The sequence below is a fragment of the Oryx dammah genome, unplaced genomic scaffold, assembly GCF_014754425.2.
Source record: "Oryx dammah isolate SB20612 unplaced genomic scaffold, SCBI_Odam_1.1 HiC_scaffold_13, whole genome shotgun sequence".
Classification (NCBI taxonomy): Eukaryota; Metazoa; Chordata; class Mammalia; order Artiodactyla; family Bovidae; genus Oryx; species Oryx dammah.
Genome location: NW_024070197.1, coordinates 49,475,322 through 49,492,900, shown reverse-complemented (window position 1 = coordinate 49,492,900; position 17,579 = coordinate 49,475,322). Strand labels below are relative to the sequence as shown.

At 35.9% G+C, this 17,579-nt stretch overlaps 1 protein-coding gene across 1 annotated transcript in view; it reads right to left on the bottom strand.

Annotated features, from left to right (window-relative positions):
* Positions 1-1,199: 1,199 nt before the first annotated feature.
* Positions 1,200-17,579, bottom strand: part of CUNH16orf87 (chromosome unknown C16orf87 homolog) — a 35,666-nt gene continuing 19,286 nt past the window's right edge. The window contains exons 3-4 of the mRNA XM_040253610.1: positions 11,324-11,506; positions 1,200-2,957 (exon numbers count right to left, since the gene is read on the bottom strand). Coding sequence (XP_040109544.1) covers positions 2,839-2,957; positions 11,324-11,506 — 302 coding nt within the window. The 3' untranslated portion in view covers positions 1,200-2,838. The remainder of the gene's footprint in view (positions 2,958-11,323; positions 11,507-17,579) is intronic.

The following is a 17,579-nucleotide window of genomic DNA, read 5'->3' as shown; positions in this document are numbered from 1 at the left end:
TGACTTAAAGTTGAAACCAAAGCTCATTACCATTCGAAAACCTTTAGGACCCTTTAAAATTATGCTAAATTTACTCTGTCTGTGCTCTACAAATGGAAAAACAAAGCCTGGATGACAGCACATCTGTTTACAACATGATTTACTGTTTGAAGCTCACTATTAAGACCTACTCCTCAGAATAGGATTCTTTTCAAAATATTAATGCTCATTGACAATGCACCTTTGTCACCAAAGAGCTCTGATGGTGACGTACAAGCAAGATTAATATTGTTTTCATGTCTGCTAACATAACATCCATTCTGTAGGTCATGGACCAAAGAGTAATTTCAACTTTCAAGACTTACCACTTAAGAAATATATTTCATAAGGCTATAGCTGCCATAGGCAGTGAGTGCTCTGATAGGTCTGGATAAATTGAAAACCTTCTAGAAAGGATTCACCATCCTAGAAGCCATTAAGAACATTGTGAATCATGGTTAAAAGTCAAAATATCAACATACATCGGAGTTTGGAAGAAGTTGATTCCAACTCTCATGGATGGTTTAAGACTTCAGTGGAGGAAGTAACCAAGATGTGATGGAAACACCAAGAGAACTAAAATCATAAGTGGAGCCTAAAGATGTGACTGAATTGCTCCAACCTCATGATCTAACTTTAACAGATGAAGAGCTGCTTTGTATAAATGAGTAAAGAAAGTGGTTTCTTGACATGAACTCTACCCCTACTGAAGATGCTGTGAAGAATGTTGAAATGGCAGCACAGGATTCAGAATATTACATAAACTTAGTTAATAAAGCAGGGTAATAAAGGTGAGAGGACTGACTCCAATTTTGAAAGAAGTTCTACTTCTTTCAAACAGCATCACATGCTACAGAGAAATCGTTCATGAAAGGAAGAGGCAGTCAATGAGGCAGACTTCATTATTGTCTTATTTTAAGAAATTGCCACAACCACCTTAAGCCTTCACCTGGATCAGTCAACAGTCATGAACATCAAGCTAAGATCCTCCACCAGCAAAGACTATGACTCTCTGAAGGTTCAAATGATGGTTAGCACTTTTTAGCAATTAAGTATTTTTTTTAAATTAAGGTGTACATATATATATATATATTTAAAGACATAATACTATTGTACACAATAAATTATAGTATCATACAATATATACACAACATTTACATGCACTGGGAAACCAAAAATTTCATGTGACTTGCTTTATCACAATATTTGCTTTATTGGAGGGGTCTGGATTTGTACCCACAATATCTTGGAGGTATGCCTATATAAGTTCATAAGCATTTTAAGATTTTAATCATATAACTTTTTTTCTCAAAATGAAAGTTTCTTATCATTTTATTTCATAGATAAAAGTCACATTAACATTCCTGGGAATAAACTTTATTACCAGGGTTTTAAAATGCATAAAAGATAAATGTAGTAGTACTTGGAGGTAAATATGGAGATTGAGGGAAAAGGAATTCTTAGGAAAAATCCTATATCCTACCTAGAGTACCTCTTAAGCTCCCTCTGCTGGCTACCATTTAAATAAAGAAAAAAAAAACTGTAAACCTCTTTTCCTTTGAGCAGTAATGGGAGAAACAGCCTGAAGCTGACAATGCTGTCGTTGAAATTGAAAGGAAAATTCTCCCTTAAGCAAGGGCAAGTATAACTGCTGCTACTTTCCCTAATAAGGCTTTAGAATTTCTGAACAGATTTGGGGGGTGGAGGGGAGCTGGGAGAGGCCACAACCAACTTAAAATAAAGAAAGTCATTACCAAGTTTGAATATGTTAAGCACAAAATTGATATACAAAAATGCAAAAGCATTAAGTATAAAACAAATCAAGTATAAACAATTATCATTAACACTAGGAAATTAATAATTTAAATACAGTTCACAAATTTCACTATAACAAAAAGCTTATAGCACACTATTTAATCTATTAGTTTCAATATTAAGGTTTATTTTCTTTTTCCTCCAGAGTGAGGTTAAGTAACAACTTAAATAATTTTCTGGATGTATAAATGAACATCCATTCGGAACAAACATTACTGCTTAAAAGTGGCTAAGAAATATTTTGCATGTAATAAATATATTCTATGTTTAGGTTAACAGGCACCATCTCGAGAGCAAAAAAGTTTTTTTTAACCAATAAATAAATTACATTCAAGAAAACAAAGTGTTTATATCTGAACTATGATATATCCTTAAATGTTTTTCTTCATATATAGCACCCAAACTTCCAAACTGTCTAGAAAGTAGCTTCTAAAATATAACCCATACCTTAAGTCATAAAAATAAAAGGCAAAAAAAATCAATTTAAGACAAAACTTACAGTTTATATTAATTCCCCATTCAATAAAATATCAATTGCCAATTTATTAAATGAACTGTAAATATGCAATGTTAGTGCTCAAATGTGAAATATATATTTTCAAAAGTCACTCTTTCTGAAAGTATTTAAAATATTGCATCTCTGGTGGCAAACCTGAAAACTATCATTTTATTTCTCTGGTTTTCATACTTCCACTCTCAACCCTATCCTTTAATTCTTTAACAGTCAACCAGTTTGTTTACTTTTTTTTCTTTTTTCTTTTTTGGAGTAAATTCACTATATCCCAAACACAAACACTGACAATACTCCTTGGTAAACAAGGAAATCCCAAAACAGTCCAAGCCTATAGCTTCACTCCCAAAGTGTGGCACAGGCTAAATGATAAGGAAAAAAACAATCAATGGCCCTTATTGATGCAATCAGAATGCTCCTGAGAGTCCACAACTGTTTTGAGAATTTGCTGATGTAATCCTGAAGAAAGTTTCAACACATTTTGCAGACAAATATCAGAGAATAAGTCTTTGATTAATAATTTTTCTATTTATTTCTGCCAAGGCGACTGAAAACACGAAAGCCTTTTCATCAGAGAGGTTAGCATAGATGTCAATTTCCTTTTCCTGTTTCTCTGTTAAAAGAAAAAGGGAAAGCTTTTAACATAAAGGCAGTAGATTCAGTAATTTTTTGAAGTTTTCACTATTTCTTTAAATGACAATAAATACTATACATAATACTATGATGCATACTAAATGGTATAAAGTATGTTACTAAACTGAAATATTAAAATTAAACAAAGGAGTTACTAAAATGCATGAACTTAAGGCTAAATAGAGACTGGATATATATTTCTATACACACATCTAATATTTCTGTAAGAATCTCAAATATTTCTTTCTTCTCAGTAGCATGAGCTCCATCTCAATCAAAATGAATTTCCTCACCATAAATAAGGTCCCTTCTAAACATCAATGGTGCCTTTATGAATATAATAAATTCTTTACCTTAGCCCTGCTACAGAAAATAAGAATAACCAACACTTATTTCTACTTTGTCCCATCTGACTACAAATGTAATTCAAGCTCACGGCAGAATTTTTTTTTAAACACAGAAAACTAAAATAGAAAAGAAAAACCACCTATTTATCTCAAGCCAGCTAAAATCATGATTAACATCTTTGTGGATTACAAATTACTTTTTCAGTTTCTACTATCACAATAAACTGTGGAAAATTCTGAAAGAGATGGGAACACCAGACCACCTGACCTGCCTCCTCTTGAGAAATCTGTATGCAGGTCAGGAAGCAACAGTTAGAACTGGACATGGAACAACAGACTGGTTCCAAATAGGAAAAGGAGTATGTCAAGGCTGTATATTGTCACCCTGCTTATTTAACTTATATGCAGAGTACATCATGAGAAACGCTGGGCTGGAGGAACCACAAGCTGGAATTAAGATTTCCGGGAGAAATATCAATAACCTCAGACATGCAGATGACACCACCCTTATGGCAGAAAGTGAAGAGGAACTAAAAAGCCTCTTGATGAAAGTGAAAGAGGAGAGTGCAAAAGTTGGCTTAAAGCTCAACATTCAGAAAACAAAGATCATGGCATCTGATTCCATCACTTCATGGGAAATAGATGGGGAAACAGTGGCTGACTTTATTTTGGGGGGCTCCAAAAATCACTGCAGATGGTGATTGCAGCCATGAAATTAAAAGACGTTTTTTTCCTTGGAAGGAAAGTTATGACCAACCTAGATAGCATATTAAAAAGCAGAGACATTACTTTGCCAACAAAGGTCTAGTCAAGGCCATGGTTTTTCCTGTGGTCATGTATGGATGTGAGAGTTGGACTGTGAAGAAAGCTGAGCGCCGAAGAATTGATGCTTTTGAACTGTGCTGTTGGAGAAGACTCTTGAGAGTCCTTTGGACTGCAAGGAGATCCAGTCAGTCCATCCTAAAGGAGATCAGTCCTGGGTGTTCACTGGAAAGACTGATGCTAAAGCTGAAACTCCAATACTTCGGCCACCTCAAGCGAAGAGCTGACTCATTAGAAAAGACCCTGATGCTGGGAGGGATTGGGGGTGGTAGGAGAAGGGGACGAAAGAGGATGAGATGGCTGGATGGCATCACTGACTCGATGGACATGAGTTTGAGTAAATTCTGGGAGTTGGTGAAGGACAGGGAAGCATGCTGCGATTCATGGGGTCGCAAAGAGTTGGACACGACTAAGCGACTGAACTGACTGATTGACTATGATTCTACTTTTGTCTGAATTTTTTATTATGCTTTGATTTTTAATCAGTTAAACATGTATATATTTTGCTTTTGTTGTTCAGTCGCTCAGTTGTGTCTGACTCTTTGTGACCCCATGGACTGAAGCATGCCAGGCTTCCCTGTCCTTCACCATCTCCCAGAGCTTGGTCAAACTTATGTCCATTGATTCGTTGAGGCCATCCAACCATCTCATTCTCTGTTGTCCCTTTCTCCTTCTGCCTTCAATCTTTCCAAGCATCAGTCTTTTCTAGTCAGCTCTCCACGTCAGGAAAATATCAAGAATTTCAGCTTCAGCATCAGTTCTTCCAATGAATATTCAAGGTTAGTTTTCTTTAGGATTGACTGGTTTGATCTCCTTGCTGGCCAAGGGATTTACAAGAGTCTTTTCCAACACCACAGTTCGAAAACACCAATTCTTTGGCGTTCAGTCTTCTTTATGGTTCAACTCTCATATCAGAAAATGACTATTGGAAAAACCATAGCTTTGACTACATGGACCTTTGTTGGCAAAGTAATGTCTCTGCTTTTTAATACGCTGCCTAGGTTTGTGATAGCTTTTCTTCTAAGGAGCAAGCATCTTTTAATTTCATGGCTGCAGTCACCATCTGCAGTGATTCTGGAGCCCAAGAAAATAAACTCTGTCACTGTTTCCATTGTTTCCCCATTTATTTGCCAAGATCTTAGTTTTTGAAGGTTGAGTTTTAAGCCAGATTTTCACTCTCCTCTTTCACCTTCATCAAGAGGCTCTTCAGTTCCTCTTCACTTTCTGCCCTAAAGGTGCTCTCATTTGCATATCTTAAGTTCAGTTCAGTTGCTCAGTTGTGTCCGACTCTTTGTGACCCCATGAATTGCAGCACGCCAGGCCTCCCTGTCCATCACCAACTCCCGGAGTTCACTCAGACTCACGTCCAACGAGTCAGTGATGCCATCCAGCCATCTCATCCTCTGTCGTCGCCTTCTCCTCCTGCCCCCAATCCCTCCCCCTCCTGCCCCCAATCCCTCCCAGCATCAAAGTCTTTTCCAATGAGTCAGTTCTTTGCATGAGGTGGCCAAAGTACTGCAGTTTCAGCTTTAGCATCATTCCTTTCAAAGAAATCCCAGGGCTGATCTCCTTCAGAATGGACTGGTTGGATCTCCTTGCAGTCCAAGGGACTCTCAAGAGTCTTCTCCAACACCACGGTTCTAAAGCTTCAATTCTTTGGCGCTCAGTTTAGGTTATTGATATTTCTCCCAGCAGTCTTGATTCCAGCTTGTGAATCATCCAGCCTGGCATTTCACATGATGTACTCTGCATATGTTAAACAAGCAGGATGACAATATACAACCTTGACGCACTCCTTTCCTAATTTTGAACCAGTCCATTGTTCCATGTCCAGTTCTAATTGTTGCTTCTTGACCTGCATACAGGTTTCCCAGGAGGCTGGTAAGGTGGTCTGGTATTTCCATCTCTTTAAGAATTTTCCACAGTCTGCTGTGATCTACACAGTCAAAGACTTTAGTGTAGTCAATGAAGCAGAAGTAGATGTTTTTCTGGAATTCCCTTGCTTTTTCTATAATCCAGCATATGTTGGCAATTGGATCTCTGGTCCCTCTGCCTTTTCTAAACCCAGCTTGAACATCTGGAAGTTCTCGGTTCACATACGACTGAAGCATAGCTTGGAGGATTTTGAGCATTATTTTGCTAACATATGAAATGAGTGCAATTGTGCGGTAGTTTAAACATTCTTTGGCATTGCCTTTCTTTGGGATTGGAAAGAAAACTGACCTTTTCCAGTCCTGTGGCTACTGCTGAGTTTTCCAAATTTGCTGGCATATTGAGTGCAGCACTTTAACAGCATTTATCTGATGCAACATCTTGGACTTCTGGTTTCAAGCATTATAAACTGACTTTCCACCATGAAAAATTAGGATTTATTGTTTTCTGTCTCTTGCCATCATACTCTTATCACATCTTCCCATTAGTTATATTATCATTTTGATGAGATCAATATTGTGCTTACATTATTCATTACGTAAATTATTTCACTTTTCCTGTACATTGTTTTCCCTGAAAAGATTCTCTTCCTTCGTTTGCTTAGTTTTCATTACTAACTGAACCCAAACTCTCTCCTCGTTGGATAAATCTTTCAGAATGTTTACATATAACAATTTTATCTTCTTGAAGAAATTCTTCAAGAAAGTCTTCTGCTATACTCCAATCTGACATGGTTGGTTTCTAGGCCTACTGCACAATTATCATGTTGAGATCTCTTGTCAACATCATGCTGGAGATTCTTATCTCTCTCTTGAGTTGGACCCTGTGTTCTAAGTTCAGGATACATTCTTGGTTTATGTCTTCATTTTGATGCCATGTATCTTGCAGTAGCTTCCTGAGAAAGGGAGTATGGGTAGCAAATTTTTTGAGATCCTTAATATTAGAAAGTGTCTTGAGTCTTTCTTCACACTAGTTACTAGTGTGATTAAGTAAAGACCTGAAGATTTCCTCTTAGTATTTAAAGGCAAAATACTATATTGCAAATACTGGTGCCACTGCTAAGAAAATTCTATACCACTTTTTATAGTTATTTTTTAAGTTGTTGCTAATTTACCTAAAATGAAATATACGATCTTAAGTGTATAACTGGCTGACCCACACCACAATCAAGATATGAAATTTCTCATTCTCCTCTCCAGTCAATCCCTCCCTACCCTACCAGAAATATTATTCCACCACCATAGATTCATTTTGCCTGTTTTTGAACATCATATAAGTGGCATTGTATAATATGTACTGTTTTGTGTCTAGCTTCTTTCATTCAACATGCTTTTGAAATTCGTTGATGTTGCTCATACACAAGTAGCTTGTTCCTTGCTGGATAGTATTTCACTGTATCATTTTGATTATTTCCTTTGAACACTTGAAGGATTTTCCTTTTAACCAAAGAGAGATAACTTACGATGATATAATTTTGTATAATATCTTGTTTTAACCATCCACTTAATTTGGTGGGGTATTTCAATACAGAATTCAGTGTCCTTCAGGTTTGGGAAAATTACTCAAATTATTTCACTGATGGCTTTCTTCTCTTTCATCTTCTGTGTTCTTTTTCTGCAACATCAATTATTTACATATGTTGACCTCAAATTGGTCCTCTACATTTCTTTATGTTTCCTATTCTATTTTTAATCTCTTTTCCTACTGCTATACATTCTGGTACATTTCTTCAATTTTGTCTATCAGATTTCTGTTAAAGTTTGCCATTTTTGCAAATCATGTAGACATATCTATACACATACACACATATATGATTCTCACTGTAAAGTTACATATTATTTATATATATATATATATTTATTTATTTATTTATTTATAAAATATTCTCATTTTAAAGTTCATTTTCCAGGTACTTTTTTTGACATCTTCAATTTCCTTTTAAGAAAAAGGAAATTCCTTTTTGTTTCATTACTACCACAACTTCTCTTATAAAGAATATTAATGGCAGTTTTCTTTTTTATTTCACCCTGGAAAAACTCATCCAAGTTACTTTTTTTTTCCTTTACGAAAGCCTGACTGGAGAACCTAATATTTACATCTCTAATTTTCACCTAACTGTCCTCGTTTTAATTTGATAGCCCTGCCCTCAATGATGCCTGGTATTTCCGAGACCAGAAACTTTTGCCTATCTTTTATCAAAGGATAAACATCCCTAGAAAGGTATTAAAAAAAGACTTTCAAATAAAGTTTTTTAGCCTCACCTTCACCTCTACACTTCCAGACATAACTCGTGCCAAAAATTGCTGACCTTAAGAAAGATGTAAAACAAAAAAGTTTCTTTCTTAGCTTTTCTCAAAGGAGCTTACAATTTAGGTTTCTTGGGTGTACTAAAGAAGTTATTACTTTCCAGAATTTTGCTGTTTCTTCTATTCCCTCTCCTTGTGGAACTTTGCCCTTGAAAAACAGAAAATCCCTTTCCTACTTTACTAGGGTTTGGGGAGAGCACAGAGCTAGATGTGTTTATTCAATCTACCATCTTTAACATGAAGTCTACCTTAATTCTTTATGTTCATTAATAAGATATTAAAAATTGGTTAATAAATTTTAATCAGTGAAAATGTCACTCTTATATTATTAATATCCAGAATAATCATATCCCCACATATAAAATGAAGACTTATTTTAAACCAACCAAAAATTAAGTTTAATGATTGGCTTTTATGATAATGTTGTTACCTAGATGTCTAAAAAGATTTCCTTTCATTCTTCTATTTTTTTCAAAATATACAAAATAAAGTCAATTAAAAATGTGCTTTTAGACACATTGTAAGGTTTTCCTTATTAAAATAAAGGTATAAAGTTTGCTTCAAATTCTTTAAGCGTCCTATGAGCAGGGATACTGAATTTAAGTGGCTACTAAACAATAAGAGGAGAAGGCAATGGCAACCTACTCCGGTACTCTTGCCTGGAAAATCCCACGGACAGAGGAGCCTGGTAGGTTGCAGTCCATGGGATTGCTAGGAGTTAGACACGACTGAGCGACTTCACTTTCACTTTCATGCATTGGAGAAGGAAATGACAACCCACTCCAGTGTTCTTGCCTGGAGAATCTCAGGGACGGAGAAGCCTGGTGGGCTGCCGTCTATGGGGTCACACAGAGTCGGACACGACTGAAATGACTTAGCAGGAGCATCAGCAAACAATAAGAAGTATATCAAAGAAGTCTATTCTAAAATATATAGACATTTTAAACGTTCATATTTCCCACCAGTATTATATTTAGAGAACATGGTGTGCCTTCAGGGACTGTAAGCTACAGCCCAAGAGCAAAATCTAGTCTGCAACCTGTTTTTATAAAGTATTACTGGAACACAGCCATGCCCATTCATTTACATATTTTCTATGGCTGCTTTCCAGACACAATGACAGAGCAGAGTGGCTTTGACAGAGACTTTATAGCCCAGAAAGCCTAAAATATTATCTGGCTCTTTACATAAAAAGCTTGCTGACTGCCCCTGTTCCTGACCTACATTAAAAGATTCCATTTTATTATACAAAAATTGCTTTGAGGTCTTCCTTGTTTGTAGTAAAAGCATATCTTACTCTAGAAACAGCTTTCTTAAAACGTTTCTACAACAAACTAAAAATATCTGAAAAAAATATATAGCCAAATAAATGCTTCTGTTTTCAAGTTAACACAAAATAAAAGATTCAAACCTGCACAGTGAGTACCAGAACTACAGAGTCTTCATTTCCCCAAAGAAAAGACTGTCATTATCTATTTTCTCATCTCCTCTGACCTACCACCACAAGCATTCCTTTTACATTCTTTCAATTATGCTCCCTTTACTTCAACTGTAAAGAATGTTCTGTTTTCTGGGCCAAACAGTATTTTCCTTTTCTCTTTTTTCTCTGTTAGACTCTCCTTTACCTAGTTTCCCTACTGACATAGTCTTTGGCATATGGTCACCCCATTATCAAAGAAGCACATTCAAACTGAGAAGAAAACTCAAACTCTCTAGAAGATCAGCGTAACAGAAGAGAATAAGCAGTAAAATTAGCCAATGAATTAAGGAGTATCTGAGGACAGCCTTCACAGAATATAGTCAAAGGCATTAATAACCTTAATCCTTTAGCCATATGATATTAAGAAATCTTTAACTTTGATAAAAGCTATAAAGATGAAGTTATTTACACTAACAGCAGTAATTTTATTCAAACAGACATTCAAATAGAAACACACAAAACAGGGAGAAATGGTGCAGGTAAGAAATTCTCAATGTCTAAAATATATTTATGGGTGAATACCTGAATACTTAAGACTGAATGCCTGAAAAAGTAAAGCATAGCTCACAAATAACATAAGAAATTATAAACGCATTTAACTGAAGATGAAATTATTCTAACAGGTTTTTTTGATGTCTAATAATATTGTCATTTATTTTTAATTAAAGTACAGTTGATTTACTTGATAGAGATTTTAAAAGAATTATAGAAAGCAACTATCTTTTTCATTTAATTACTGGCTTGAAATTATGGGCATATGGGGGTTCATTATACTATTCTTTTTAATTTGTATAATTTAAAAAATTTTCCACAATAAAACGTTTTTTAAAAGATAAACAAAAATCAAAGAAAAAGAAGCTGACATTTAAGTTGATGGTTAAAAACATCATGGTGGATGGTTATTGGTAGGCACACTAGTTATCCAAAGAAAAGAGAAAATCTATAAGGAGAATATGAATATGTTTTTGACAAAGAAGAATTCACCTTTATTATCCAAGAAGAATCCACCTTAGCTTTTGGATACTGAAGAACACTGAAAATTCATACTAAAGAACACTTTCAATAGTAAATTTTTAAAACTCACAGTATGATAGTTTGAAATAAATCTTAACAGAATTTAGATTTATCTTTTAAAAAAGGATAACCATTTTAACAGACTTATTCAGGATATCATACACAAATTATTGTCTCTGAACTTTACTATCATCAGTTTATAGGAAAGTGAATTTACCTAACTTAAGCCTTTAGTTTTCCAATAAGAATTAACTTATGGATTAAAAAAAACAAAAACCAAGTATCTACCTGAGAGAAAATGCTTTTACAAACTAAAATATAAGTTGGAATTTTAAATCCAGGAGTTAAATGCCTACCAAATACTTTCTTCACTATCTAATTAAGATCTTAGAAAACTTTAATACTTGGGGCGGGGAGGGGGGGAACTGCTTGGACTTACTCATACCTCTTTCTTCCTCATGTTTTTTGGCAGATGCACTTTTAGGTCTTCCTCTTCCTCGTCTGATATGATCTGAATGGCTGTTACTTCGAGACCTCTTTCTGTTTTCTAAATCTTTATTTACTGTAGAATTTATCTTCTCTCGCCTAACTCTTTCTGTTCGCCTCCTCTTGGCCTCATGCTTGTTTTCTGTATGGATGAATAAAAGTGATATATTTTAGGGCTTAAGCAAGAACTGTTTGCCCATGTTCACACTGCTTTCTTCTTTTTCTTTCTAAATAGCGCTAGAGTTTGCTGCCTGGCATATTTTATAAAATTATATCCATAACATCTATGCCCTTCAGGAAAAAAAAGAAACAACAGAATTCAGATCCATATTAACATGTAAGGTAGGAGGAATATTAGAAAACAAGTATCTCTATTTGATATTCAGCCCCTGTAAATTCACACAATTCCAAGGCAACCTTTCTGCTTTTTTCCTTTTCTCTGTTTCTAAGCTAAAAATGGTAAAGTATTAAAAAGGAAAATAAATAAATATTCCATTCCTTTTTCCCCCTACCCAAATCACAAATCACAGATTGAAATATATAAATTACACAGATGTAAAACTGACTTTAGCTATATTATATTAATGTTACTGAAAAAAACAAACAGAAAGTATCTAGGGAAAACATAAAAACACTAGGGAAGTAAGCAGTTTTCACTTTAGTTACAGATAAGGTTATTTTTGACATTCTAAGAGCATATTTATCCCAATTAGAATCCAATAGGGGAACTTTACTCAACATGGTGATTTAATTAATGCAAGGAGCCAGTCCTTCTCACTCCAAACAGATTAAAAGGTTGGGTAAGACAAACAATAAATTTAATACATACCCGACTTTAAAAAAAGAAAATTCCTCAAATGCCTAAAATAATAGTGGTAAAAGGGCAAAACAAATAAGAAAATTCATATCCCAAACACTAAAGGGAAAAAATTAAAAGGCTATATAAATTAAGCATGCTCAATAGGCTACTATAAAGTAAAATAAATTTAAGTAAAATAGTAATAGTTATTTCCAAATACCATATCCTTAGAAAATTAGTTAATTCCAGGTCTCAAATGAGACATACACCAGATAATGTAAGAACATTTAATTATTCCAAATTGTAAGAAAGTTATTAGTTTAACAAATAATTTGCAAGGAATAAAAAAAAAATAATAGAATCAAAAGAGATATCACCCATATACAATGTGGAATCTTATTTGGAATCTGTTTTTAAAAACCATTTATGAGAAACCTGAAAATTTCAACACCAGTTGGATATTTGGTATTACAGAATTAGTGTTATTTTTTTACTGCATGTAAGTTTTTAAAAACTATTTATTGATTTGGCTCTGCCAGGTCTTAGTTGCAGCATGTGGGATCTAGATCTCTGACCAGGGATTGAACCCAGGCCCCCTCCATTGGGAACATGGAGTCCTAGCCACTGGACCATCAGGGAAGGCCCGGTGCTTCAGCTTTTAAAGGTCAACCTTTCAGAAACATATAATGAAACATTTATAATTGAAATTATATGAGATTTGCTTTAAAATGATATACAAGACAAGAAATGGATGTGGATGTGACAGTGCATGCTTAGAATTTCTCAAAAAAATAAAAAATTGATTTGATACAGTTTCATTTATTATGGCATCCACTATTACTGCTAAAGGCAGAAAGCTTATTATTTTAGTGATTTTTTTAAAAAAACAATTTTAAATGAGGCTTGAAACTTCCAATCCAATTCTGAAGATATAAAGAAATACGATGTTATTTTAAAAAATTGAAAATTTACATGTAATTCCAGTAGTATTATCTAAAGTATAGATTTTGTTCAAATTTCACAAAAGTTTATGTCCACTATTGGTTTTCATACCTAATTCAAGATTTCACATTATATTTATTGGATTGACCAGTTTCAGCTACATGCAATGAATTCTGATAACTTCTCTTTTCATCTTTATTCTTTACAAATATTTTCTAATTTCTCTTGTTACGGCTTCTTAGATACACCCATCATTTAAAACTAGGCATTTAATTTCCACAAATATGGGGTTTTTAAAGTATTTTTTATATTAATTTCTCATTTAAATGCTTTATTCTCTACAATCACCCTGTGTTTTTTCAGTCTTTTAACTTTCTTGAGGCTTTCAATGGGTAAGACAAAGATCTCTCTTGGTTAATGTCACACTGTACTCTTGCCTGGAAAATCCCATGGATGGAGGAGCCTGGTAGGCTGCAGTCCATGGGGTCACGAAGAGTCGGGCACGGCTGAGCGACTTCACTTTCACTTTTCACTTTCATGTACTGGAGAAGGAAATGGCAACCCACTCCAGTATTCTTGCCTGGAGAATCCCACGGACAGAGGAGCCTGGTGGGCTGCCGTCTCGCACAGAGTTGGACACAACTGAAGCGACTTAGCACAGCAGCAGCAGCAGCACTTGAAAATATGTGGGCAATTTTCAAGTATCTTTCAATATTCATTTCTAACACAATTCCACAGTTATAAGAGAATAATAGACTCTGTTTGATTTCAACACTTTTAGATGATGAAATTTTTGCACCTGGTTTTATGTCCCTGGATATGTTCCAGGGTCTCCTGGTGTATAGTCTGTAGGAACTTCAATAGAATTTGTACCCTGCTCTTGTGTGAAAATTGTATAAATCTTAATTATGTTGAATTGGCTCATAAGGCTAGTCTACTATATCCTACTTTTCTATTCATTCTATTAATTTTTGAGACTTTGATGCAGAAACTCCACCTAAAAAATCTTAATTTATCTACTTAAAAAATAATTGTAATACATAATGGAACTATATGTAATTTTGATCTGTATTTTCCAAGTCTCCAATAAATGTGTTATCATACTTTCATAATTTAAAATATTAAAAGTTTAAATAAAGTATAAGAAAAAATGAAAAGTTGAAAGAAATAGTAACTGGTAAAGCTTTTTACAGTATGCCTTTTAGATTTTAACACTGAATTTAAGTTTGTTCCTTCAGCTACCCACTCATTGCTGTAAACTTATTCATAGCCAATCTCAAAAAAAAAGAAGTGTCTATACTTTCTGCCTCTAGTTTCTCACCTCCCATTCATCCATCACTTCATTCCAGTATAGTTCCCAACCCAATGAAAAGGATCATCAAGAACAAAAACCTCTGTCAGCAAATCTAACTGACACCTCTCTTTAATCATCTTAATTACCATTTCTCAAAAATTCAAGAGGACTAATCTTTTCCTTAAAATTAATTTCCTTGATTTTTCAGGTTCTCCAGGCTCCCCATCATACCAGCCACTCCTTTTCTTTATCTCCTTTGGAGTCTTCTCCTCCCTGCAGATTCTCCTCCATCTCTAATATTAAAGTCCTAGGACTCTATCTTGAACTCAGATACTCCAAGGACCCAAAACATTAAGTGCTGGTATTGTAATGGTTCTAAAATTCATACTTTCAGCTGTGACTTCTTCCCAAAGCTCTAGATTGCCTACTTGCAATTGACCCACAAGCATTTCAAAAGTGCCCCAAAAAATAACTCTTGATTTTCCCTCCTCCAACCTTCATTATAATAGTAAATAGCACCAGCAGTTACAAAAGCCAAATAACCTAGTCATTTGTGACTCAGATTGTTTCTTCTATCATCACAAAAGTCCACAGGTGCTCTGTGCAAAATATATCCACAATTTCCTCATTTCTCCCACTTCTGTGGGCAACATCCAAACCAAATATATTCCCTAAACAGCTGTCAAAACTACCTTTAAGGAAAAAACAGACTGTATAAGTTCCTTTTCTAAAATCTTTCATTAGGCTTTTCACTTAATTTAAAATAAGGTCAAATTTCCTGACAAAAGACTATAAGTCCCACTATAAGACCTGACATTCACCTCTCACCCACCTCATTTCATACCACTAGCCATTTTGTTCACTACTCTCCAGACATGTCTTCCTCTAAAACAAGTTCCTTCCTCCTCTTGAAGCTCTGCATTTGCCAGTCCTTCTGCCTAGAGTTCTCTTCCCAACACTCTTCATGAGATAGGCTATATTCTCTTCAGATGTCAATTTACAGATCACTCCAAGTCTCCAAGCCCAAGTTACTTTCTTCTTCTACTATTACTATAGTCTGTTTTTTATTTACATATATGCTCAATATGTCTCCCCCATCAAAGTATAAGCTCTATGAAAGTTGAGACACTTGTTTGTCTGTCTCATTAACAGAAACTAGAACATTACCTACACATGTTGCTGCTGCTGCTGCTAAGTCGCTTCAGTCGTGTCTGACTCTGCGACCCCATAGACGGCTGCCCACCAGGCTCCCCTGTCCCTGGGATTCTCCAGGCAAGGACACTGGAGTGGGTTGCCATTTCCTTCTCCAATGCATGAAAGTGAAAAGTGAAAGTGAAGTCGCTCAGTCGTGTCCGACTCTTAGCGACCCCATGGACTGCAGCCTACCAGGCTCCTCCGTCCATGGGATTTTCCAGGCAAGAGTACTGGAGTGGGATGCCATTGCCTTCTCCAACCTACACATGTTAAGTGGTGCTAAATAAACAAAATTAGACTGAGTACATCCAGTGGTCATATATGGATGTGAGAGTTGGACTGTGAAGAAGGCTGAGCGCCAAAGAATTGATGCTTTTGAACTGCGGTGTTGGAGAAGACTCTTGAGAGTCCCTTGGACTGCAAGGAGATCCAACCAGTCCATTCTGAAGGAGATCAGCCCTGGGATTTCTTTGGAAGGAATGATGCTAAAGCTGAAGCTCCAATACTTTGGCCACCTCATGTGAAGAGTTGACTCATTGGAAAAGACTTTGATACTGGGAGGGATTGAGGGCAGGAGGAGAAGGGGACGACAGAGGATGAGATGGCTGGATGGCATCACTGACTCGATGGATGTGAGTCTGAGTGAACTCTGGGAGTTGGTGATGGATAGGGAGGCCTGGCGTGCTGCAATTCATGGGGTCGCAGAGTTGGACATGACTGAGCGACTGAACTGAACATGCATTTACCTCACTATGTTCTCAAAAATTCTACTGAAATGCAAATAAACATGGGAAAAGAAAAAAGCAAAATAAATCAGCAGGGTTTCAAACAGGAAATAGTGCTATTAGCAATCTGAAATTACAGAATTCCAGCAAGCTGGCAAACTGACAGATTCTGATTAAGTAACCAGAAAAGAAGAAACTAAAATTCAAAATAAGACTATGAGATGGCTCCTATAGAAGGGGCAGCTGTTCTTCCCAAAGACACTCCCAGGATAGGACAAAAAGTATAGTAAGGAAGAGTAGGCCACAGAGTGCTCATCAGAATAACTCTCGAACTACTGTAAAACAGTTGGGCCTATGTACACAAAGCAACTGACACAAAGAAATAAAGCTTTTCAGAACCAAGCAATGTTCAAGGGAACTCTGAACTTCCATATCATAGAAATATGAAAGGGGTTCCCAGGTGGCGCTAGTGGTAAAGAATACAAGTGCAATGCAGGAGACGCTGGCGCCTTCGGTTCAATCCCTGGGTTGGGAAGATCTCCTGGAGGAGGCAATGGCAACCCACTCCAGTATTCTTGACTGGAGAAGCCCAAGGACAGAGGAGCCTAGGGGGCCATAGTCCATAGTGTCACAAAGAGCTGGACACGACTGAGCAGGCACACACATAAGAAATAAGAAATAAACAAAAAAAAAGTAGTTCCTCAAAAAAAAGAAACACTATAAAGGATTTCACATTCTGCCTCAGAATGATGCCTTTCTTATTTTGGCAATCAAGGATTTCAACAGCATCTCCCAGCTTACCTAATTTACATCTAAAAGTTTGCTTCTTCCAATTATACAGAACCTCAAACATTACCTTCTTCCAAATACACACTAAAAATAAACTTCTTCCAATCATACACTAAAAAGACGATGTCAAAATGGACCTTCAAAACAGTGTAAGATTTTCCTGGTGGTCCAGTGGTTAGGAATCCACCTGCCAATGCAGGGGACACAGGTTCAATCCCTGGTCCGGGAAGAGCCACATGCCATGTGCAACAACAAAGATCCAGTGCAGTCAAAAATGAATGAATGAATAAATAAATAAACACATTTTTTCAAGTGTAGGATATGCCCGCAAGTTACCTACACTGATAAACCAAGGCCTTCATTTACAAGCATCAACAGATAATTAAAGATTACCGGCTATTTGAGGAAAACAAAAAGAGCAAGAGAGAAGGAACAAGATAAAACATGAGGAACAGGGAGTTTCCTGGCGGCC